This window comes from Colossoma macropomum, unplaced genomic scaffold, assembly GCF_904425465.1.
Source record: "Colossoma macropomum unplaced genomic scaffold, Colossoma_macropomum, whole genome shotgun sequence".
Taxonomy (NCBI): Eukaryota; Metazoa; Chordata; class Actinopteri; order Characiformes; family Serrasalmidae; genus Colossoma; species Colossoma macropomum.
The window spans coordinates 55,830-82,491 of record NW_023495737.1 but is presented as its reverse complement, the minus strand read 5'-3'; the positions used below and the strand labels follow the sequence as shown (position 1 = coordinate 82,491).

The window sequence follows — 26,662 nt, the reverse complement described above, 5'->3', positions numbered from 1 at the left end:
CCCCCAGCCACTTTGCTGTTTTTAACTGGATTAGTGATTTTGATGTACTTCACATTTAGCCTGCTTTAGCATGCACAGTGTATTTTCAAAAGCATTGACATTGTGTGTTCTCTCTTTCTCTCTCTCTGTCTCTCTCTCTCTCACTCCCTCTCTCTCTCTCTCTCTCTCTCTCTCTCTCTATCTCTCTCTCTGTGAAGGACATGGGTTTGAACTAAAAATAAACACAAGCAGCCAGACAACTCTGACATGTAGAAGAAGAAAGACAATTTTCTGCCTCTCACTGTCTCTTACAATGGCATGAAAGAGATGCCACAATCTTTAGAAGTCTTTCATTGTGGAGGTGTGATCTGCACCAGGGCATGATGGGAAATGCAGTCCTGGAGATAGAGCATACAAATGAGCAGCACTTGTCGAAGCTATAACTGAACTAGCACAACTAGCACCTCAGATCTCCACCCATCGCCATGGAGAACTGTTCCACCTCCACCCCTCCACCTAAAGCCTCTGTCAGCTTCCAGCTACAGCCTGCACACCACCCCGACTTTTCCCCACAAACCTCTGCACCTCCAGAAGACCTGAGCCAGCATGTGTGTGCTGCTCTGAGTCACAGTATGGCCAGTAAGCATGTGAAACACTTCCATTCTTCTTCTCCCTCAGCTTCAGTGCCAGGGTCCGGCTCAGGGACGCCCTGCAGAGGCTGCCGTCGTCCTTATGGTTCCTCTCGGACATCTGAGGTCGGCCACACGTCTGTGGTCACCTTTAGCTACATTGAGAAGGCTAATATCAAGAAAGTGGAGAGTCCACATGACATACTAAGAGAGGAAGGCGATCAGCCTCATAAAAGGTTCAGTGACCCGGCCTGGTCCCCAAGCACCTGCAGCAATAACAGTCCACTTTACCAGCAGGCTGGCTCACCAGCTCTAAACCGGGCCAACGTTGACTCAGTGGGACGAGCCGCAACCCAGCGGGCCCTGGAGGACTTTGGGTCACCCCAGCTGAGGTCAAAGTTTGCCCGCGGGTCTGACTGGAGCCCTGGTGTCCGACACAACCAGCAAGCACGATGTCAGTCATGGTCAGGGACGCCTGTACCTGACTCTAGCACTCATACAAACAATAATGCAGACAGGATGGGGGTTTCATATGGCCTGTCCAGGAGCCCTGCCTCAAACCGCCTTTCATCCCACACGGGACACGCCAACATCCCCTTAGACCAAAACTCAAGCCCCAGGCTTCAAAAAGGCCCTAATGAACACCAGCAAACCCAGCAAGTCCCGTCCAGCCCCACCCAGAAGAATGGCGGTCCTCTCTCAGGTCAAAAGGGCAGTTTGGTGATCACTAACACCCATGCTGAAGGTCTAAACCAGCTTAGTGGCAGCAATACATCCTCGGCGCTGAACAGTCCAGAAGTAGCACGCAGGCTGGCAGAAGAAGCCACCAAAGTGTCTGTCATTTTCGACGAGGTCAGGAAGTCCCCTTCCCATAATGTTTTTGGGGGACAGCCCCTCTATGGCCCCTTACATCATCAGAGCCCAGTTATGAAAATGAACATCCCTGTGCATGGACCACATTCCGAAAGCCCAATAACAAATGGGGCTCCTCCTTGCGCACAGATGACAGAGTCCTCAACCAATCAGAGCGCGGAAGCAAGATGCGAACTGGCCAATCACTCCCATAGTCCGATCCCAATAGGAGGAGCCCCTGAATCCCCAGCTATCCCATCCCGAATTATGCATCCGTGGCTGTCCAAAATGGACGTGGGCTCCCCCTTACGGGACCCTCGCTTGCATAGGAGTGACATCACAAGCACAGAAAGCCCCACGTTGCACCGCCGGAGGGTGCCACAGTACATCGGTTGGTCCCACGAGGAGGCCTGGGACCTGTACCCAGAGAGGTGCAGCGAAGTCAGAGTTGACCATACCCCATCTGACAGTGTGGAGATTTCCAGGAGGCTACTTATTGGTCAGCGGATTGAGGAGGCACCGATCAGCTGGACCTCCATGCAGACGTGGCGGGATCAGGAGGAGAAAGAAATGGAGATGTTTAGACCAGGAGAGAAACAAGAGAATGAGATAGAAGGAATTGTGCAGCAAGAACAGATGGAGAGTGTAATGGTGAGAGGAGATGAGGGCTATAATGTTCAGAGTGTAGTGAGCAGAGAGGAGAGAGGGCAAAGAGCTGCTTTAATCCAGCAGGAGAGGCAGACAGAGTGGACACGCAGGCAGGCTCTGCTTCTAGGCCCTGTGGTTCTGGAGGGGGAGCATGAAGAGAGGGGTGAAGGAGAGCAGAACGGAGTGCCAGGCTCATCTCCCAGCTCCAGTGGGGTCACAGGTAGTCTCGGGGACAGAGAATGTCTATCGCCGGAGTCCAGCAGCAACAGCAACCAGACTGAACATGCCAGCTCAGGGATACAGGTGAGACATTACCATGATTACTTTTGAGTGTTGTTAAATAGAAGCGGGAGAAAACATCAACACAGAATAATATTGCAATATTTTGGGTTTAAAGATAGTATCCATACATAGAGGCCAAAGTATTGATATTTTATTATTTAATTTGGAATGCTTCTAAAGGAATAGTTTGGGGAAAAATCTAATATCCACAACTATCTACTCAACACAGATGTTGTCTATCCGCCAAGATGTTTGGTGTCCCAATTTTGCATCTCTTGGTTAGTGTCGATGCAGTGACAAACATTGATGACATGTTTACTGACAAGCCCATGCGGTTATATTCTTTACAGAAGCATGCCTGTTTTTAATGTAGCATCATCTGAGGTCGTTGCCCTTTACGCGCAGAGCTTTCTCTGGTTTCTCTGAATTTTTTAATAATATTATTGACCGTAGATGGAGAAATCTAGAGATGGACTGACCAGTGTTTTTAGCGTGGATACTGATTGGCAGTCACCTTTCAGCACAATTGGTTGATTGGACGAAAAAACAGATGCCAGTTTAAATTAGTGGGACCTTCACATCAAGTCTGAAGCGCTTTTCAGTCTAAATACTCTGAAAACTTTTTTTCTTGGAAGCACTGCAACTAAACGGTGCATACACTGGGTACATCCCACTCTACAAACAAGACAACAACACAGGGAGTTCCACCACCTCCTACAAGAGCTAGCTGAATACAGTCACTGTAACGTACTCACCGTCATTCATAGCCTTTCAGCTCTTGTCTGCCATATATTGTTTTTAACCTCCACATTTTTCAGTCAGCGTGTTGCTTGTCATAAGCTTTTGTGCTCTGCTACAAGCAACAGTTCTACCACTTTCCTGACATGTTTGTTTGAGTTGCAACCATGACAGTGGAGCTCTGATTTTTCAGCCTGATTTTAATGCATCTGTACAGCCCAGAAAATAGAGCAGCCTCTCTTTAGTCCTGTAGTCCAAAGTCAAAAGCTCTGTATTTCCTTCTAGCATTTGAACGAGGAACTGCGTTGTCCTGTGACTAAGAGGCCTCACGCAGGGCAAAATATGGCTCATGATTTACGTCACTGTTCAGCTCTCAGGATTTGCTAAGTTGGTGAAATATTGGCCAAATCCGACACATAGCCAATCAATCCTTCCATCTCTAGTGAAATCCCTAAAATTCTTGAAATTGTGCTTTGAGAAACGTTGTTTTTGAACTGCTGGACTGTATACAGTTTTTCAGAGAGAGGCGACTGAGCCTTTTATGAATTCTCCTTGTATACCCAATCAGGATAGTGTGTGTATGTATGTGTATCTATCTATACACACACACACACACACACACACACACATATATATATGTGTGTGTGTGTGTGTGTGTGTGTGTATATGTATATATGTGTATATGTGTATATGTGTGTGTGTAGAGAGAGAGAGAGAGAGAGAGAGAGAGAAAATGAACAACTGAATTTAAATGAACAATTCTTTCAATCAGTGTAGTTTTTTAACTTGAATATAAATAGTTCAGTTGCTTGTTACCACAAGAAGTAACTTTTTAAGTAGGTCTGATAAAATAACAAATAAAAGCAAATAAAAAACAATGAAGAAGTAATATTTTTTAAAAACATTCTGTTCAATTCTAACATACCAAAATTAGCATGGTTGGAGGTTGATGCACCATGATGCCGTTTTACACCTCTTGTGAATAAGTAAACTGTTAATTTGTGTTTTAGTACCTGTAATGATGTACCATGTGTTTGAGTGAGCGGGAGGGCTAGAAAGCAACAGAGAAGAATGTTAACAAATCTGTGTGGGAGACAGAGGAAGGAGGTGATAGAGAGCTAAATGTGTTAAAATGGCTGTGAAGAAGAGAGATTTCATGATTAGAAAACAGCAGAATGTGTAAACATGAGTGTGACTTTGTGTTGTAGTCTGACGGTGGTCCTCTGGTAATGGGACCATCTCTGCACTGTCAGAAGATTGCTAGAGCTAAGTGGGAGTTCCTGTTCGGCACCACAACAGAGACCACAACAAAGGAACGAGAGAAGAGTGAGTGATCTGTCTGTTGTTTTTGTCTATCACACTGTATATTTCCCTTTGGGTTTGTTTGTGAATCAGTACATGTTAATGTATAGTTGATTAGATATAATCAGCTACACAGTATAACCTGGATTAGTTATTACCAGTGTTTCTTAGTGATATTGGTCCCATCTAAATCTACAATGCTAGAGGTTTTTTACAGGCTGCGTGATCCCACCTCGGTAAACATTGTGCCACCTTTTACCTAATATACAACAAAGTGTTAACCTGTGCAAATAGTCCTGTCAGTAATATTCTATCATATCCTGTGAAAAAGGAGTTTTCTTGTTTTTTCTTAAAAATGAATGCCCTCAAAAAAGCATTTACTGTATTTTTTTGTGGCCCAAATCAAGTTGATATGTATTCTCCTACCTCAAGTGGTTGACCCCAAACATTAAAACAAAACTTTATTTTATGCAGTAGTGACTGCCTTACAACAACTGAACTCTGTATTTCTGTGTCACCTCATGAAAAAAATCCTTATGCTGTTAATGGAATAATCTTTGACTATAATGCTGCTCGCATGGACCACTGAGTGAACTGATGAAGTAAGAACCTGCTTTGTTTAAACAGAGAGACTGACAATTTATTTTCTTAACCACAACTAGGCTGGTCAGCTAGCTAATAGGATAGCAAACATGCAAACAACTCCATCTTTAATATCACAGGATTGAATTAAAGAACTCATAATAGAATTTAACATAAAACAGCAACATAAAAGTCTAAAAAATGTCACTTCAATAGTTTACACTTTTCAGATGTCTGTGTTTTAGTCAGATCTGCCTCAAGCTCAGGCTGAATCTCAAACGGCTCTATACTCCCTAAATAGTGTGCAATATAAGTAATGAAATTCTTGCTTCTTCAGCCAGAATAGTGCTCTATTTGTCGGGTATGGATGTGGCTAAATCCCAAATGGCTGTTTGTTAGCTATATTATGCACTGTTGGAGCGCAGGAGCATCAAGTTAACGCTAACTCTTTCCATGCTGGGCTAAATCTCAAATGACTCCCTGCTCTCTACATATTTAAATTCCTAACTAGTGCACTGTAGGGAGCAGGGAGTCATTTGAGATTTAACCCAGCATGGAGAGAGTTAGTATTAGCTTGGTGCTAAATAAGACCTTCGATAATTTGGTGACCAAAAATTACATATAAAGTGAAGGTTTTGCATTAAACAGTGCTTTATCAGCGCATTAAACATTCCTGAAATGACTGCAATATACAGTGACAGGTGCCTGAATGTTCTACTTATTCAGCAGTCCGTGGTTCCTTGGCAACAATATTGTGTTCTAAATGAATTGCATTTCTTGGCAGAATACTTGTTTATGTTGATTATTATTAATAATAACCTGAATTATTTACTGATAAATTGTGTATTTTATCATATTTTATGTTGTCCACTGTTTTATAAAAGCAATAAGCCACTCGAGGCAGTGCGTTACCATGATTTTATTATGGAAAAGGGGGTTTTAGGCACTCCGCTTGCTAAAATTAAAAATGATTAAAAACTATGTTTAACTTTTTGGACGTTTTCTACTTGCAAACAGTTGCATGTTTTACCCATAGAGCGTCTTTCTTGAGATGGCAGTATGTACATCGAGTAGCCATGAGGCCTGGGTGGTATCTAAAAATAAATAGCACAAAATTTTCAAGTTCATAAAATGTTGATGATTGATAGTATCATACACCCCAATCTCCCTTCTTCTGCTGCAAGTTTGCAGCAACTTGCATGCTAATAGCGCTCCCTGCTGGAGAAACTTCAGACTACAAGTGATTTCCGAAGCCATGTTCATGTGCTTTCCACATGAAAAATAAGGCATTTTCCATCGTTACTGCAGCGTTTTCATAATTCAGCTAACCACTGGGATACTTAAGCTGTACAGAAAGCACACAATTCCAGTGTAAAGAGTCTTGAGTTACACATTGCCTTTCCTTCCTTATTTCTTTTGTCCAAGAAAAATGTCAAACTCTTGATTTATTTGCTTCATTCTTTAACTTAGATGTCCTAGACCCAACTACAGCGCCTCCCAGTGGTCATTCCACCCCAACCCCACCAAATTCCCTACCGTTAGAGGAGCTTGCTCTCCGAGCCAATCATGATGTGCACCATGTGGAGGTGGAGCTTGTAACCCCACCCCCTGCTGCTCCAGGCACCTCCCCCAAAACAGGTATAATTCGCCGGACCCTGAAGTACTCAGAAACGGATCTGGATGCTGTTCCGTTACGGTGCTACCGGGAGACGGACATTGACGAGGTGCTGCTGGCGGACAAGGATGATTCTGACTCAGCATTCGGCAGCAACCGCAGCGTTATGGGCACCTCTGGTACCGGCAGCAGTCCACTGGGCGGAACACCATACGAGCGGACAGATGGAGAGGAGGAGGAGGACGGGGCCAAGGAGGAAGAGGAGCTGGAGGAGGAAGAGGAAGAAGATGTAGCCAGCTGGGCCAGTGTACGGACACAAGGAGACTTGAGGAGGCAGCTGTCCAGTCAGGAGCAAGAAGAGGAGGAGATCCTTAGCATGTTGCTCAAAAGGTATCATTGAAGTACGCACACAGACAGAATTGAACTTTTCATCCCAATTTTTAAAATTCCAACATAGTGTTTTTATGAAAAATGGTCCATGCTAGAGAAATTTATCACCATTTCTTTAGTGAGAGGAATCAAGTGTCAAAACATTTACATCACAAAGATTTTCATCACCCAGTTTGTTTGTTATCCAGTCAGCCAGTCAAGCTATTTGTGTTTTCATATGTAATGTTGATAAAACTAAAATGGTGGTAAATCTGCAAAACTCTTACAATGCAATGCATGAACCTCTCCACCCGGTAGGATAGGTGGGGCTTTGCTGCACCAAGTCAACAAATTGGCACTTGAAAATTGAAGCTACTACTGTCCATTAGAGGAGCTGCAGGGAATTGTATTGCAAATGTAATATTCAAAGAAAACATTTTTTTTTTTTTTGATTTACCATCATTTTAGTGTTAGGAATGTTACATTAACACATATGAAGAGATGTGTACAGCTTCATTGTTTGTTTGGACAACAGCCAAAATGGATATCTTTGCGCTGAATCCTGTCACTAACATTGTAATAAAATCTGGAATGGACTATTTTTCTTTAAAACTGCATGCAAAATCTGCATGATTTTGTTTGCTTCCCAGTAAGCAAATTAGGGCTGCATTACATGGACATAAAATTTGATGTTTGATAAGGTTCTTGGATGTTGCAATGATGAAATGAGTGATAAACTATAATTAAATTAGTGTGTCACTGATTGGGTTTGCAACTGCGACTTTTTTGGTTACTGTGTTATTCATCAGAAATCAAACTAACTTTCCATTTAAGCAAACGGCAAAGAAAAAAGCATCATTCATTGATAAAAATAATGAAATTGTAATAACTACTTACATTAGAATTGCAAACGCGTTATGTTTGTGCACTTTAAGGCTGTTAGAAAAAGGTCAGCATTCTTTGTAGAGATTTTTCTATACAGGCCTACAAAAATTGATTATTATATACAATTGTATGAAAAAATGTGGGTGCCCTGGTCAAATTACATGTTTTTATTGATTTTATCAGTGAAAATAAGTTAACACATTCTCTAAAGGGAGCACATTTTAGTGCACAAATTACTGTTTTGTTGCTGAATGCAAGATACAAGTATATAATGTATTGGGGGAAAATTGAATCTATTATAATCTATTTTAATCTATTCTATTAAATCTGAAAATATGACATATACAAAGGCCCTGGTGCAATATATGTAATATGTACAGAAATTGTTCACAAAAATTTGGAGAAAATGTCATATTTAGGTTTGCTTACTGTCTTTTTCTTGGTCAAGAAAAACAATACAATATATTTTAACTCATTAAAAAAGGTCCTTGCATGTTTGAGGTAGTGCAAGTTTGAGGTAATGAGGTAGTACAAGTTTGAGGTAATGTTGTTGTGACAGCAGCATTACTGCTACACATGTTTCACACATAACACTAGGAAGGAAGAATAGTCATGATGTTTGAAGTCTTGTTGTAGGCTAATGGTTAAAGATGGAATGGAGCAGAGTTCTGCCTAAGACAAGTATACTTGGAGTTTAATAGTGGACGTGGCTCTTAATGCTGCCTCCCTGCCAGTATGCTTGTTTATAAATTGCACTGTACGTGTAAATTACGTGTAATGGTATTTGATCCATGCTGTCATTGCAGTCTTTTTGTGAACATAGTGGATGTGCATATAGATAGAATTAATGATAAAAGTATGATTAATCTTGTAGTCCTAGAGCAAATTCTACTGAAGTTGAGAAAAATCAGTGCAATTCCCCTTTTATAGACCTGACTGTGTTGAACCAGATTGAGTTTGTAATTGAAAGCAATTTTTCCATGTTTCCACCTTCCTTGTTTTCCAGACCCGTTGACAGTTTCTATAAGTTTCACCCTGCCCTGAAGTCGCCTGTTCTGGTGCGAGGTCCGCGCCGTCACTCAGGTGACAACCTGGACACCTTCAGTCGTCATTTTGAGAGCATCATGGAGTCTCACCGAGCCAAAGGCACCTCCTACAACAGTCTGGACAGCCTGGACCTTCTGACTTCCAGCACACAGACTGTGCTGACGTTTGACCTCCCAACGCTGACCCCACAGGTGAAGGGTCAGATGTACCAGAGTGCGCGGCAGATTGTGGAGCTGAGCTTCGCCCCACTGGCACATGTTGAGATGCCCAGTGTTTCTGAGTCAGCACTAACCATCACAGGGGACTCGGACGCCACAAGGGCACCATCCAGTGAACGGCTCAGCAGTGGCTCAGACGACAGGTCAGGTGGACACAGCTGGACCAGCAACCCTATGTATATACTCCCCAGGTAAGAGAGAGAGACCCACATGCACATATAAAGTAGAATGAAAAGGAGAATGGAAATTCTATAAATTATGGAAATGTATTGTTTGAACACAAGATTACAAACAACCACCGTAAGTCAACAGCTCACTCCAGCATGTTCATTAGTAAGTTGCTCAATCAGATGGATACAGTCATCATTTTTCTTCATTTGAATATTGTTCAAAATATCGTGAGAGTATAACATCGTAAACCCAGTACTGAACATCAACCTGGATCAAATTGTGGGCCGAGTGTATTGCTAAACTCCTAATAGCATAGCTACAGAGCAGCCTTGAAATAGGGATGCATGATTGAAACCAGCCAAGATTGGAATCAGCAGTTTGCTCCCAACATCAACAATCGGACAATTTATTATTTTGATTTTGGCCAATCTGTGTGAGTCAGGTAAGTGGATTCACACTGTACTTGAACGCTGCTGCTAAACCTCTACCGAAATTTCATAATTATTAGGGGTGCACAATAATATCAGTTACACGTCTGCATTGGTAGGTATTTGCTTTGGACAGATGATGATATTATTACTGTACTGCAGAAGAGCACAATGTTTAGGTCATGCTGGGCTTCTGTGCTTAAATATCTGCACTTTATTTATTTTGCTGCATTTATAAACAGGTACAAATATTTTATGTTTCTCCACAATGCTAATCCAAGTTGATGCTGTCTCAATTTCTGTGTTTTATAAATGTTTATATGTTTGTGTTGGTATCTGCATCAATAGATATGTGTCTGAAAAATATCGGATATCAGCATTGGCCCACAGTTTCTGTATCAGTGCATCTGTAGTGTTTATCCAGAACTCATTGTGCTAAATACTCAGTTGCCTCTTACTCTTGATGTCACACTTTATTTTTTGATTTGTTGCTTAAATAGGCAATTTTTTTTTTAAGAGCTTAAAATGCCAGTTTGGCCCGTGTTAAATATTGCTGTTTATGTTTAGCTGATAGAAAGTACTAGAAATGTACAAGTGTGTTTCATGTGTGAGCTTTGGGTTTTTAATAAAAGGCTAGTTAAAATTGGCCAAACTTATCAGCCATTGGCCAGTTTGGCTGTAAAGAAATAGTAACCAGCAATAACAGTTCATGATCAGTGTGTAGACCTGATGTATTTACACAGAGCTATTCCAGCCTCAGAAACGTCATCTGAAGTCGTATTCCATCCCCCAAAAATTCCAGCTTTTTTCCATTAAAAAAAAAAAATCCATCTCATTTTCATATTATGAGACACGATTGGCAGCTTTTGCTTGAGTGGTGGCATAGAGTATACGTTGCATTATATTTTTATTGTTTCTTAAAATTTTATCATTCAGTTTATAAACCAAGGCCCTTATCTGTGAGGGTTAACCTGCAGTTTAATGTATTCTTATGGGATAGGAAATTGATAGTTAACCAGTCTTTTCTGAAGTGTTTCCAACACTACTGGTCGAGGTCAAGTGCAAGCTAAGTGGTGCTAACTCTCCGGGTGATAGTTGTAATGCATACGCTGCAGCTTTAAACATAAGACTTTGCCTTTCTGAGAATGGAGTCAGGTCACTGAAGCAGCAGGCTGTTCCTCTTCAGACAGGTGTGGGGGGGCTGTGTGTAGTTAGGCAGGTGTGTGTGAATGTGAGCTGAAGGTCACTGCGCTTTGCTGATGCACAGTCAAAATAGCTACACTACTACTAGCAGTTGTTGATATACACACACATTTACGCGTATTTTGAAAAAAGGCAGCAGTTTCTGCTGTTGATTGCCAATGCATATTAAAATACTTCAATCAGACAATAATGTAGATACAAGCCCTGCTGTTTTCATTTACGTAGTCATTTAGCTAACACTTTTCCTCAGAGCAACTTGTGATATAGTCCAAAGGCGATTTCCTATATATAGCGGTATGAGAATATGTTTTTTCCTGAAGTTCAGTGGCTGCAGTTTCATCTGGGATTGAAGCTCCTCAAATCCTCTGACAGCTGGTTTATCACAAACAACTTGTAATATTTTAGAGGAACCACAAGGTGGCCTCAAAGGGCTATTTGTGTTCTTTATTTGGGTCGGTTATCAATTCACTCAAAGGCCATGTATCAAAACTGTGGTCCAGTCTTCAGTTGTTGTTTGCTTTAGGGCTGTCCCACTTACTTTAATAAACTTAATTACTCAATTTAAAGAAGTATTTGATTTACCTTCTTGATGAATTGGAAATGTCTGTTTGGTAGTTTGCATGAGAATAAAGCATATTTTAAATTCCCCTAATGGTTTCTGTTACAGTAAGAAACAAAGCCTGATCCACAGACTTATTTATATGCATTTTTGTCACAGTTCTTTTACACGGCCCATGTCCTACATTTTTCTTATATTTTACTGTCCCCCCTTAGGTCCAGTTTTTTGTCGATTTATGTACCAAAAATGATCATAATTAACTTTTGCATGATCTCTCTTTATCCCTTACTGTGACCTTGCAACTCATATATACAAATGACCTCCACTCTGGTTGGCCGCCCTGTACTGCTTAAAGAAAAATTTGTGTATTTGTATATCTGTGTATGTATGTGTGTGTGTGTGTGTGTGTGTGTGTATGTGTATATATATATATATATATGTGTGTGTGTGTGTGTGTGTGATGGTTCTCGTAACACTTTTTACATTAAACACTTTTATATTGCTGGGGGGGATTCGGTCTTCCATGAAATGGAAACTTTCAAATAAGTTTTAATTGAAGTGGTTTTAAAGGCTTCCGATAGTGAAAGCTCTAATTTGGTGAGAGAGACTACACTACACTGTCTGGTTTGCGTGAGAGGAACAGTACCTCTATTGTGTGAGTTACTGGGCCAGACGTTGAAGTCCACCACAGCAGAAAAATACAGTTCAGAGTCCAAACTACTACTGATCACACTCTCTCTTTCTTTCTTGCATGACTTGTTTCTGCTTTTTTGTTATCTCTCGGTGCTCTTTGTTTTTTTTTCCTCTCTATCTCTCCATCTCACTTTCCAGTCCAAGTTCTCTCTTCAAAAAGATCTCAGCCTGCCTGAAATCATAGATAAAGCAGATCCCCAAAGCCAGTGACAGGTGGCACTGAGTTTGCTAGACCATGTTTAATTCAAGGTCTGTCTTCAGCTTTGAGACAAATGGACAGGCCCATTCAGGTCAACCAAAAAGAAATTTCTCATCACAGCAGGAAGTCGTGTCCACCTTTCTTTATCTCTGTCAGTGCCCCTGCCCATCTTTCTCCACCCTTGTCTCATTTTTCATCTCTTGTTGTCCTGGTTTGCGCACTCAAAGTATACTGTTGTTTCCTGCTGTCAGGTGCTTGTTTTCATGTGAGAATAGTGTAAAAGTTTAGCTTGTTGATTCTGGCTTTCAGATTTAGGGGTCTGGTAATTGAAGGAAGAGGTTTGAGGAAGTGGTTTTGTGTGGCCATAAATATACTTTTGATGAAGATAGGATACAGTTGATCGTCACTGGGCAAGTGTGATTGTGGTGAAGCAAGAAAAGCCTTTACGCAACAGTGCTGTACTAGTCCTTTGTTGAATATGGCACACCCCAACTGTCAATCCAAATGTGTTTTTTTGCAATACTTAGTCAACCGCATGGATAATATCCACTGAATCAAGCATCAATAAGGTAAAGAGAGGCCGGTAGCTGAAAAGAAAGTAGGGTTGGGCAACTTTACATTGTATTTTCCACTATATATCAAGAAGTAAGTTAATCAACTGGAAACTAATGGTTCTACCATTACTACCACCACTAGTAATAATAGTAATGATATAGACGTTCTTTCCTGCAGTCAGTTTTTTTTCATGAGCATGGTCTTTCACAATGTCACAATTTTCTGTGGCAAACACAGGCAGTTTGCTGTTCTGTGTTCGCAAGGAGTCTATTTGTGATTCACCAGTACCTGTGACAGTAAAATCTTAGGGTAATTTTATATTGTTATTGACTTTTACCTCCCAGTTAGAGAGATACTTGAAGATATCCTGTATTGGAGGTGTCCGGTAGGTGTGATGCCACAATGAACAAAACAAACTCCTTAAATTAATGAAAGGCAAACAATTTAAATGGAATAGGTCTTAGCAGAGTCAACCACTGAGAGATACTGGGATTAAGGCCATTTTTCTGCCCCATTCATGCCTGATTGTGTGGAAGGTCATTGGAGAAGTTTACAGAGAGGGAGGGGAGGGCGGCATAACAGCTCAGTGGAAACGAAAGAACAGCCAAGTTCCAGAACAAACAGTGAGTAATGGGGAGAGAGATGGAAGAGGGTGGTGGTGAGGGATACAGAGCAGGCTGGCACTTCAGGAACACGCATGTATTTTCACTTTAAGGAAAAGACCAGAGGCAGAAAATGAACGAGAGATGAGAGAATGTAACGACCACCACTACCCTCCATGTGACTGCAGGATCAGGACAGGCAAAGAGCAGAACAGGACTGCTGAAATGAGCAAGAGGCAGAGTCAGAGGGTCACAGGGTCCCGAAGTGGAGGGGTCATCAGAGCCAGGTCCGTCAGTTGGGTTAGCAGGGAGGGCCAGAATAAAAAGGCCCAGTCATTTTTCTGTTGGCACTCTGGAGGGTCAGAGGATAGGTACGTCCCAGCACGCCGGCATTCAGGATGCAGGTAAGATTCGTCAATGTAGTTAGTGAGGAAAGTTATAAAAAATATCCTAGAGAGTGGCTGGGTTTCCTTACTTTACTTACGCAATTTGCAAACAATAACATAATTTTTTAACATAAGTTTTTGCAAAAGCAAAAGAAAAATCCTTCATATTGACTCGCAACAGTAATTCATTTACTTAGTAACAAGACTGCTGTCACTTATGTTTTGTTTTATTGAGTTTAAAAAAAAAAAAAGTTGTTTGACATTTCCAGTATTGTCAGTTTGTCTGCTGAAGTCAAACAGGAATAAATGTTTTGTCGAGTTGTAAACTGTTATGAAACACTGACATTTCTGTCGTCAGACATTTCAAAGCGTTGTATAACGCATATATTTCTCCCTCACTGTATAAAATGATATGTTGACATGAAATTATCCTAATTCTAGTCAATATATCTAATAGTAAAAACACAGACGAAGAAGTTAAATGATCATATGTTTTACAACAATCTTATAATGAGAAAAATTAGAGATATTGATTAAATTTAAGATGCTTCCACTTGCCTAGATACCATTTTTTGCAGTGATGACAATGGAATCCTTATGATGGATATGGATAGTGGGAACATAACGAGCATTCTGGCCAAAAACTTGGGTTTTAATATGTAATTTGTCATGTTATGTAATATTTTATAGCACAGAAATCCATCACTCATCCACAAAGGGCCGGCGTGGCTACAGCTTTTCATTCTGGTCAGATAGAAGCACAGCTGATTCTACCTTTTTAATCAGTTGATCAGTCTTCAAAAAACTTGTATGTTATATGAGCTCCTACTTAGTTGGAATGAAACCTCAGAGCCATACTGCCCCTTTGTGGAGAAGATAAGTGACCTCTGCATTAAATTATTCAAAAACTGACCCCACTTTCTCTTGAGAAGTGAAAAAGCCTCACAGTGCTAGCTCACCCTTCACATGTCAAGTGTTGCTTTGCTCTTGCTTGTCTGTAATAGAAATATTTTCCGGAACCTGTTTGTCCGCTACCTTTAGAGGCTTTAGAAACCGTTCTGCTTCCTGTTCTGACTCCCTTTTTTGAGTCAGCTTTTTGTGTTACTGTTTGTTTTTGTCCGTGGATTTAAGGTGTGAGTCACTGATAAAGTGGCTAAATTTAACCAGTGCTCACTAATGCCCTGAAGTGAGTTTCCCAAAAGCACTAGAGTGTTCAGATCATTGTGGCTGCCAGAATGAGGGTTTTAAAGTGATACTTGACTGTCTTAGAACAATCCAAATCCTACAGTACTCTAGAGATGTGCAACCCTGATATTTTAAGAACAAGTATAGTAGGCTGATGTTTGTGATTATTATATACAATATATGGCCAATAGTTCTTCTGAAATCAAGAATATTAATAGGGAGATAGTACCCTCTGCTTTATACTAGATGTTGGAACACTGCTGTGAGGATTTGATTACATTCAGGCACAAGAGCAGGTGCTGATGTTGGATGATTAGTTCTGATATGTTTGAAAATGTAACGCATGTTACAGCTGTATGTTTAAACTGAATGTGTTCTGCAGACTGAAATGGCTTTGACACTATATCCCTGCTCATTCCCATTTCTATATACCATAGACCATGACCTTTTGATCAAAGTCTGACAAATGTCAAGTATTGTCAAAGCCAGAACTGTTGAGCAATACATGTGGCCACACATGGGCTGCATCTAGAAACCCTGAAAGTTACTGCTTTTTCCTGCTGAAATTCCCCCTTTCCTCTGTGACCTGACAGCTGATTTTGTGACTTCATCTTACCAGCTATCCGAATACTGGAGGTGTATGCGTATGTGTATGCTACCCAAGAAGACGTGCAGATTATACAGTGACCTCATAGCATGCACATCCAGAGAAGACGGACAACACAGAGGAATCCAACTGTACTTCTTCAAATCTGTGTTTTGTTGGTGTTTATATATTGTCTGTGATGTGTAATTTTTACTTGGTGTAAAACATGGAAACCGTCTGGCTCTGTGTAGCAGTTGCGATTGAGTACAGGCTCAGTTCATAAATAGTCAACATCAGATTTAATGATATTGTAAGGAATCAGCTGTCCCATTTCCCCAGCTTCTGCTCATTGTCTCCCTTCCTCCTGCTCATTTCCTCTCCTTGATTGTTCTGCATTCTTCCAGGATCGGAGAAAAGTAGGAAAAGTTTCTGGATTCAGCTCTAAGGTTTTTGCTATATCTGATGGGTTTGTTTAGAATTTTCCTCCATGGTTTGAAGCATAAGAGAATAAATGGCTTACTTCACTGACGGTGACAGCTCTTTTCAATTTAGTCATTAGTCATTTTTCATGTCCACCTGTCAGCTAGGTCTTCCTATGATAGGAGACTTCTAGTGCTAAAAGGGTGAAGCCAAGCATGTGCCTCCTCCGAGTCATGTGAAGCACTACTGCGTTTTCAAACTGCTACTAATGCAACATCATTGGACAGCTCAGGAGCACACTAACTGCCAATTCTGTTATGTTAGCTAACAGATGCCCGTGCTGACTAACGAATCACGAGAGAGGGGGAGCTAGTTATGCTCTCTTTGACTCGCGGGTAATGGATGGCTGTGGCATCACCGGGAATCCAACTTGCATTCTCCCGATGATTGGGCCAACACATAGACCCCGTTTATATCTGGTCACTTCATGCAAAGTATCAGGATTATATCTGAATAAGGGAAAGCCACATGAAAATGCAAGATGCATTTAAAACAAATACAAATCTGATCAATTAAACCACTTCAGGAGGTGGTCTGAGGTGCATTTGAGCCACATGTCATGGCAGTGTAAATGCATCCATCTTTCCAAGACACATTTGACAGCCAATACCCCTCCAAGTACAGCCAAAACTCCAGCAGTACGCCACTGGGCACAGGATTCATGATTGTGAACTCTAGTGCGAATGTTAGCAAACGATCCAGTGCAAGTGTCCTCACAGTAAAATCTGTAGAAAAACATGTATGAAGTGCTTTTTTTCTACCCACGGAACATAGATTTATGTTAAAGAAATTGTTGTATGTCTTTATAATTTATTAAAACTTTTCTCTTTATCCCTGATTGGTTGAAATTAGGTTCAGGTCCCTCATATTTTGCCATATTTTGAATATGTGCAGGGAGAAGTCTTCAAGGCTGGCCACAGATGTGGACCTGGATCAAGAGCTGAGTGAGCGTTTGGGATTAGGGAGCAGTGACACGCTGACCAACGGTAACCGTGCTGACCTGGAGGCTGCTAAGCGATTAGCCAAGCGGCTCTTCAACCTTGACGGCTTCAAGAAGTGTGACGTTGCACGTCACTTAAGCAAGAAGTGAGTGAGGAATGTCTTCTAATCAGCCAGTGCTTTAGCACTTTATTGTCTTTCATCACACCTGTGATATTGTCTTAGAAGATTTCAGTTGAAATGAAATATTTAGTAGTCTGGAGGGTTTTTTGTCATAAAATATGGATTACAATAATTAATGTTTAATCTGGTTAACAAAAATGAACTTTTCAGTGCAGATTTCCTGTGTTAGATCTGTAGACCTGGTAGGTGGTGTTGCTTTTCGCCATTTCCATCTTTTATAGATTTTATTATGTCTGTATATCATGTTCATTTGGGATTTGAAAGGCCGTATCTGAGCATAGATCAGCACTCTTACTGAGCAGTTTGATAAATTTGACTGCAGGCCTCTGTTTGTCTCCAGACTCTTTCTGTCATATCTGGGCCATTCTGCGTGTCTGCGTCCCCGCTGGCTGGCATGGATCAGTTGTTGAGACAGGCAGTGGTGCTGTGCCTTTGTGTGTTCAGAGTTTAAGAGCTTTCTCCTCCCTGACAGATGCACCATGGGAACAGCAAACCTCCTTCACCCCCTATCAACTGTTCTGGAAAAGCTTAAACTGACGTATCTGTCATTTGCTGATGCTCTCTAACTCTTTCTTTGTCTCTCTTTCTCTTCGGTTCATATTTTTGTTCACTGTAACTTTTTGATTTCTTTCTTTTTTTGTTCTAGCAATGACTTCAGTCGCATGGTGGCTGAAGAGTACCTGGGTTACTTTAATTTTACGGGACAGACTTTGGACCAAGCGCTAAGGTTAGTGTGCTTTTTTTTTATTGGTTTAAGAAGACAAATGATGAGTACAAGTGCTTAATCTGTTTGCCATGTGTAAATTCAGAAATTATAAACTCCATATAAAGTTTTTTGTTAAAAAAAACACTGCCCTCCATAATTACTAGCACCCCTAGTAAGGATGAAAAATGTTTGTTATCTATCAGTTCACAGTTACAGTAAATAATGAGAGAGATGTAAAATTATTCTCCCCCCCAAAAAAGTAGAAATACGGACAGCAAAATAAAACATTTTTCTGAAAATAAAATACGAAAGCCACAATGTTTTGGCAGCACTCCATTTGGGTAACCTCTTTGCCATGATAACAGCACTCAGCCGGATTAGGATAACCTCCAGAAAATCTCAAGCCACTTCTGAGTGATTGTTCCTTACTTGGAGAGCGTTCATGGTTTTGATCAGGGAATTGAAATGGCCACTGCAGAAGCTTCATTCTGTTGTCAGTGAACCATTTTCTGTAGGATATTTGAGGCTTTAGATCATTGACCTGCTAGAAGATCCAGCCATCAAATGAAAGATCTAACCAAATAAACAAAACATTTCGCTTTAGCTTCCTTACAGTGATCTGATATTTAAAGGTGTTTGATGCCATATCTCTTATAAAGATCAAGTTTGGGTTTAAATCATCCCCAAAGCATTACACTTCCATCACCATACTTAACGGAGAATTATTCCTTTCTGCATGACCTTGACTCTGTTTACACAAAACCCACCTCTTTGTTGCCCAGAAGCTCTATTTTTGTGTCATATAGACACTGGTTCAAATTTCAGAGCCATTGTGATGTTTAACGACCTCTACATGCTTATGTTTGTCATTTGATAACAGCAGAGACTTTATTCTGGCAAGCCTTTTAAATAATGTGTTGGCACAGAGGTGATGCCTGACTGTATTTCTGGAGACTTGGTGACTCCTAAAGGCAGCCAACTCCTGCAGTTGTCCATCTGTGATTATTGAAGAAAGTTTTTCTTCTTAAACCACCCCGCTGTATGTGAGAGCAAAACACAGTTGTAGCTCCTGTTAAATTTTCTTACTTATTGCCATAATAGTGGAGATGGGTATTTTCAGGAACCTTCATAAATCAGGCAAAGGTTGGCAACCTGTTGACTTATTGAATTTGTCTCATTTCCAACCTTCTCTATGTTGATGGATAATTGGCTTACATGTCACCTATATATTAATACAGAAGTCATGAACTACCATTTAATTCCTAAATACTCAGAGGTGCTTTTAAAAAGTAGACTAGATTACAGTATATGTTAACTGTATTTTTTCATAAGAGTTTTGAAGGGTGCAATTTTTAGGGGTTTGGCTTTTTTTCAATATCTTCACCATACCGGGTATTTGCAACGCTGCCATGCACTGCAAGTTTTTACGCCCTCTGCTGGTCATGTTTATTCAAAGCACAGTGTATTTGGCATAAACATTGCCACAGATTCAAGGCATTTTGAATTTTTGTGATGCTAAAGTCTAGAATTGTTTAATATATTTCAGGTTCAGAAGTTGTTGAAACAGTACTGTAGTGTCCAACCCTGAGTTGAAGGCATGTTGGAGACGTTTTGTTTAGGGTTGTGTAGCTGTGTTTGTCAGTTGTATTGCTGTTTGTTGATTTTAGGACCTTCTTGCTGGAATTTGCCCTGATGGGAGAAACTCAGGAAAGAGAGCGAGTGCTAGCTCATTTTTCCCGACGATACCTGCAGTGCAACCCTATGCTCATGCTGTCTGAAGGTAAGTGTGACTGAAAGAGAAGTAGTGCTAAAACTTTACAAAGAGGTTCTTAAAAAGGCTTCAGGGGCACCCAGGCAATCCACATGTCTGCTCTAAGCTAAATAGCACAACTCTACCAGGGCCTCACAAAACAGGATTTCTTGGTTATCCAGCTAACTTCACGCTTAGTTCAACTAGCCCTGGATGTTTTGTCTCATAGCAGTGGTTCACTACATCACAGTGAAGTACTTGGAAACTTATGCTACATGACCAATCAAGATGGAACTTCTGACCAATCAGGGACAACCTCTTGACAGAGATAGACCCGTCTGGTCTGTTTCATCATTTGAAAGATGTCACTTTTCAGCAGAGGAAACAAATCATACTACATACACTATATGACCAAATGTGTGTGGACACCGGGACCTGGCTCACAATTGATATTCCAGTTTATCCCAAAGGTGCTGAGTGGGATTTAGGTTAGGGCTCTCTGTAGGCTGCTTTAGTTTTTCCACACCAAACATGTCAAACCATCTCTTTATTGACCTCACTTTGTGCAGGGTGCACAGTCGGGCTGGAACAGGTAAGGGCCTTCCCCAAACTGTTGCCACAAAGTTGAAAGCATTACCCTTCCATTAAACTAAGAGGCCCAAACCCTGAAAAACAGCCCCAGACCGTTATTCCTCCTCCGGCAAACATTGGCATCTGCCAATAGCAGACTCTGCTTCAGAGTCCAATGGCAGCGTGCTTTACACCACTGTTGCTTGGCATTGTGCACACTGATTTTAGGCTTGTGTGCAGGTGCTCGGCCATGAAAACTCATCTAATGAAGCTCTTGACACACAGTTTTTGTATGGATGTTGCTTTTAAAGGTAGTTTGAAACTCTGTAGTATAACAAGGATAGGCAATTTTTACATGCTATGCGCTTCAGCTCTCAGTGGCTGCCCTCTGTAAGTTTGCGTGGAGTTGTTGTTGCTCCTAGATGCTTCCATTTTACAATAATAGCACTTACATTTGAGTGGGGCAGATCCACCAGGGTGGAAACTTCATGAACTAACATGTCAAAGGTGGCATCCCATGACAGTGCCATGTTTAAACTCACTGAGCTCTTAAGTAAAACCCATTCTACTGCCAGTGTTTTTCTATGGAGATTGTATGGCTGTATGCCTGAACTCAGTAATTAGTGCTAATTGTGTAATTGTGTCCACATACTTTTGGCCATATCAAGCTATCAAGAATATAAGAATATAAACCAATTACTACTCTACTAAGCACTCAGTTGCCACAGCATTGTTTTTATTGTAATAAATACTTTACTTTCTGCATATTTACACAGGTTAAGTTCTTTTTTCTCCTTTGAAAAAAGCGACATAGCACTGTCTTAAAACGGGTTAACCGCGCTTGCATTTGTTAGGTTTTGTGAAACTGAACACTGTCTAATATGAACATGCTCTGTGCGACAGGCCCCAGGTATTAAGTGCACCTAATGGTTCAGGAGCTAGGATGGACCGAAAATGAGGAGGGATCTGGGGAGTTGAGAACCACTGCATTACACCTTTATGTGTGCACTGCTGCAGTTTTCCTGATTGTAGCAATCAATTACCAAATGAGAAAATTTGCCCATCATGGCCTCATATGTTTCATTTTTATGAAATGAGTAATCCAATTGCTGATCCAACTGTTTAATCACCTTATTCATTTTCTATTGGCCTGCCAAGTGGAATGTATGATATGAAGTCCAGTCGGTGTCAGCATGAGTTTGCTGTATCGCAGTAGCAGTAATGTATTTGTGTTATAGAGTATTCAGACATTTTTATGCTTATGCTTCACTCTCTTCTCACAGACAGTATCCACACGCTGACTTGCGCTCTGATGCTGCTCAACACGGATCTGCATGGCCAGGTGGGGGGAGTAAGGGGAAGTGGGGGGGGGTTATATTAAAATTTTTCTAAGTTGTCAGCAAAACAGTAGTTTTCGCCACATGTATCTTTGTGAAGGAAATACATTAACATGCTTTATCAATTTTGTGTTTAATGGTTTGTAATATCTCAGTGCTGTGTTGGACAAAAGTGGGTCATATATTAAGATTCAACCTTGGTGTTCATTATTTCTTTATTCTTGCCCTCTTCCTCTCATCTTTCTCTCCCTCTCTCACCTACACACACACACATACACACTCACACAGATTCATGAGGTACGTTCCCTGCTGAGTTCCTGTGCTGTGAAGTGCTGGAATTAATTTGTTAAAATGGTTCGCTGCTGTCTGTGCGGATCAGAGAGCATCCTCTGCTCCAATCGACCCAATCAAAGTCCCTCTCTATAAATACCAGCTTTAAACCTGCATTATAGTTTCCTACTAATGACATGACATTATACATCCAGCATGTCCATTTTATGCCCTTTTTGCTCACTCTGTGAACGAAAAGACTTCTTCAGGCATTGCTTTATGTCATCTATTCTGTTTCATTTGGGATTCATGATCTGGATAATTTCTTTTGCAAGGCAGACTCATAGTCAGTTACTCAACAGGCCAGTAACAGTAGAAGAGATAACCAGTTTCAATGGCATACCACAGTATAAAACCCAGTGATGATCATACCATTTCATGTTTGAATAATCCCGATGGCCATGCATGATTCCTGTATTTTTAAAAGTTAAGGCATATGTAAATATCCTGATACTACAGTCTCCCTGCAGTGCACACACCAGGAATGCATGTTTATGTAATTGATTTTTTTGTATTATACATGTTAATGTATTGATATACAGTCACATGCAAAGGTTGGGGCGCCTGTGTTTAAAGTATGTTTTGTTGATTTTCTTAGTGAAAATAAGTGAACACATCCTCTACAGAGAACACACTTCTGCACATTTTAATGCATGATTTTTGTTTATTTGCTGATTTTAACTAATTGAAATTAATTAATTAATTAATTAATAAACTATGGCATTTGCACAAGTTTTATGTTTTAAGTTTTTTTTCCCTCAATAAGTTGAACTCAGGAAAAAAAAATAGAAATTGTGCATGGAAATGAGCAAAAAAAGGAATATTTTATTCCCTCTAGAGGATGTTTTCACTTACTTTCATGTAGAAAATCAACAAAACATTTAATTTGACCGGGGGTGTTCAAAAGATTGCATATAATAAGAACTTTTTTTGCAGGAAAGTTTTGGCAAAAAAATCTAATTTACACAATTTTCCATTTACTTCAGATGTATTTGATCTGTGCTGTATGGTTTTACTTCTTTAACAATGGAGTTATAAGCCTAACAAGGCTAACACTAGAAGTCAATAGGCACCCAAATCTTTCCTGTAAATACATACTCAAAACTTCTCTAAATCTGCTAAAACAGCCTCCAGCTCTTCATCAAGGTGGTGCTGACCTGTCAGTGTGGTTTAGGACACAGTATGAGTTGCTGTGAACCATAAAAATGCACAAAAGTAAGTTGTTTAGCTGAACTTTGCAGCCAGCCACATTAGACAACAGGCCTTGTCTTTTTACTGAGACTATTACAGAACAATAAAAATGAACAAAACTTCACCATGTAGCTGAATGCTGCTTGCAGCCACTTTAGACAACAGGCGTTGTGCTGAATTCTGACTCCGACTCCCATCTGCATACATGCACACTTCAGATTATTCTAGCATTTTCTGTTGTTATTGTATTGTTTTCTGTTGTATTTTCTATTTATAAGTAACTGTCAATCTTAAATTTTCAACTGAAGATATATGTTTAAAAAATAGAAACAGCAGAAATAATGAATGTTATCCAGTGTACATATGCCTGTGTGACGTGGAGTCAGATTCTGCAAGGGAGAATTTGGCACAACATATGTTGTCTAAAGTGGCTACATGCAGTGTTTAGCTGCGTTCAACTACACGGTGAAGTTTCATTTTTATGGTTTGTAGTAGCTGCAGTAAATACTGTCTCCAAAACCACAGCAACAAATCTGCATTAAAAACTGTAATTTACTGAACTGTTCCTTTAAGTGTAGTACATTTTCAATATATTTTAACAGTCTCGCAAATGTACCTGAAATCCTTGACCATTTTGTCAGTGATAATTATAAAAGGAAGTGTTCAAACTGTCACATCTCTGTAGTGTTCCTAACAGCGCCCGTGACTCTGGTTTCTGTTGACAGAACGTTGGAAAGCGGATGTCCTGCATTCAGTTCATTGGCAATCTGGAGGGACTGAACAGCGGCCATGATTTCCCGAAGGAGCTCCTCAAGGTAGATTACTAGAGATTTCAGACACAAAGGCACGAGCACAAACACAAACATAAATACTGCGCTTCTCCGAGGACTAATTAGAGATGAGTCGTATATTTGAAATGTTCAAATAGTCATGTAAAGTTAAAACAATCAAATAGTAAATTAATAATTTTTCAATAAACAAATCAGTTTTTCTCTTATGTTCTATGTTGTCATATTTAAAAACAATGAGCTGTCTGAACCAATGAAGGAAACACAAAAAGATTACTGCAGCTGTCTAAAGGCTACCACACACTACACCAGAAAGCCTGCTCTATGCAGCAGATAGTACAAATGTAGCTCATTTTACTCCTCACTTCACATCTTAACATCCATTGAATGAAACCTTCATAATATAATGAATTTATTACGCTTGGTATCTATTTTTGAACTAAAAGGATATCTGAGGTAACAGACAATCAGCATTTGAAGAGTTTCATTCCAAAATGCTGTATATTAATTTCTAATAATTTTGGATATAATAGGTTTTATAAAAACAGCTGATATATAAGAGAAAACACATTTTTATTTATCTAGTAAAGGTGGTATTAATCATAATACCACTGATATAGCATAGCACTGATATTTTAGCTCTTGACAGTGGTCCATAATGTGTTTTGGATTTTCCAAAGATTTTTTCTTTTGAACATTTCAAAAACGTTATAAAGGTACGCCATGATTTTCATAGAAATCATAGAAATAGTTCATAGAAATGGTGTTACTGCATCCGGAGATAAAAAAAAAAATACGTGAAAATATGATGTTTGTGCACTCCACAAATCACCCTATAAAACCTGAAATAATCATTTAAAAGTCAGAGGTGTTGGACTAGACTTCAAGGTGACACACGGGCTCCAAAAGAAGATCTGCTCAGTGTTTAGATGTGAAATTCAAAATCATTTGATGAATTCACTTATATCCTCAGAATACACATCCTTCTTTAAATTCTCAACAATCACCAGATTCATCCACTTGGGGAAGGGGTCCGAAGTACAGCTGACATTACAAAATATTCTTCCACACGTTACATGCAATTACACATTTCTTCCAGAGAGGAAAATTCTCAAATCTTACATACTGCAGCTTTAAATCGACTGCCTTTCTCTGTGACTTTTGAACCACCTCGCCTACGATGGCTGTTTGTGGTCTGATTTTGGATGCTGAGTTTTGCTCAGAGACATTAAGCATAACTGGAAACCGCTGTCCAGTGTGTGGTAGGGTTAAGAGTCATATGTAGTAAAATGCAGACAACACAACCAGTTAAATATACCATTTTTCCAGACAGCTTTGCAGAACTGGTATGTTGTGTGGTGTCCATGAGTGAGTGGTTATTGTGTGTATGCTTTCACGGGTCAATTGTCTGTTGTAATATGTGCTGCTGTTTTCTGTGTTCTAGGAGCAGTGGGGTTTTTCCTGTGGGAATTGTCTCCCCATTAGGCTGTTTTTCATTAGATTTCATTATTAGATTATTGTCTTTGTGTCAGAGATAGGAAGCCAGGCGTATTTTGGTTCCTTTCATTAGGCCCACAGGCACATTCTAAAATCAATCAGCATAGTCCCTGGCCTTATGCTAATGAGTGTTAACGAGGTTTGGTTCGTTAAGGCTACTGATGGCTGGGTTTCTGGATTTGTTTTCCAGTAAAGAGGATGTTTTAATCTGAAGTGGTCACTGGGTCCAACAGCCATTAATGTCCACACCTTAATGAGGGCCTTTTTGACTGATGCTGTTTTAAAAGCTCATTTGGTTTGTTTATTAATGGCAGATAATGGGAAATCATTCCATGGCCTCAGTAAAAAAAAAAAAATACACAACATGTATATAAATGGAGTACATACAAGGAGAAACACATCAGTTGTGCTGGCTGTTTGTTTATTGACTGGTTATATTGAGGGCATCTTATGAATCCAATTCCAAAAACATTGGTACAGTACATGAAATGCTAATAAAAACAGAAAGCAGTGATTAGCAAATATTGTTTCACCTGTATAGCATGGCCTGTGCTACCTCAGGTAAAGGAAGGACGCTTGAGGCAGGAGGGACGTTTGCAGCAAGCATTTAAACTTTATTTTACTCTCAAAACACATACATTTAAATAACTGGCCACCTCTCCATGCTTTACAGTCTCTTTTTCTCATGTGCAAGCTTTCAGCTCACACCTTTATGCTGCTGCTCGTCCCTCTCCTCCCTCTCTGTCCCCTCTCTGCTCTTTTTGAATGTGCCCACACTGCCAAAGCCTAACCAGGGTCAGCTAGCTCTCATTAAGGTAACACAAGCACCTGAACCAAGAAGCAAAGAGAGCTCATTGCTCGTTGCCCCCTCTCCACAGCTTGGCCGTTGGGATTGAACATGAGGCATAGTAAAGTGGCCTTGTTGCAGGACCGGAGGCAGTGCCCAGGAGGCTGGGCTCAGGACTTGGGCACCATCCACCAAGCCCTTGCGGTTATCATCGGTCCACCCACTGCTATTGCAGGTTGTCGTCTGCTCTCGGCCTTTAGGTTCTGCCTACCTGCTGACTCTCCCGGCCGCCTGGCATAACCTGTATTAAACAGTATTAAAACACAGTGTTTTAAGTCTTACCATTTAACACAAACTGATTCAGTTTTGAAAGTGGAGTTTTTTGCATTTC

At 40.4% G+C, this 26,662-nt stretch overlaps 1 protein-coding gene across 1 annotated transcript in view; it reads left to right on the top strand.

The window, feature by feature from the left end:
• Positions 1-1,019: 1,019 nt before the first annotated feature.
• The window catches only part of LOC118802900 (PH and SEC7 domain-containing protein 1), a 57,910-nt gene continuing 32,267 nt past the window's right edge, over positions 1,020-26,662 (top strand). The window contains exons 1-9 of the mRNA XM_036563324.1: positions 1,020-2,411; positions 4,337-4,454; positions 6,483-7,017; positions 8,888-9,337; positions 17,088-17,279; positions 17,962-18,042; positions 19,689-19,801; positions 21,625-21,683; positions 23,925-24,014. Coding sequence (XP_036419217.1) covers positions 1,128-2,411; positions 4,337-4,454; positions 6,483-7,017; positions 8,888-9,337; positions 17,088-17,279; positions 17,962-18,042; positions 19,689-19,801; positions 21,625-21,683; positions 23,925-24,014 — 2,922 coding nt within the window. The 5' untranslated portion in view covers positions 1,020-1,127. The remainder of the gene's footprint in view (positions 2,412-4,336; positions 4,455-6,482; positions 7,018-8,887; positions 9,338-17,087; positions 17,280-17,961; positions 18,043-19,688; positions 19,802-21,624; positions 21,684-23,924; positions 24,015-26,662) is intronic.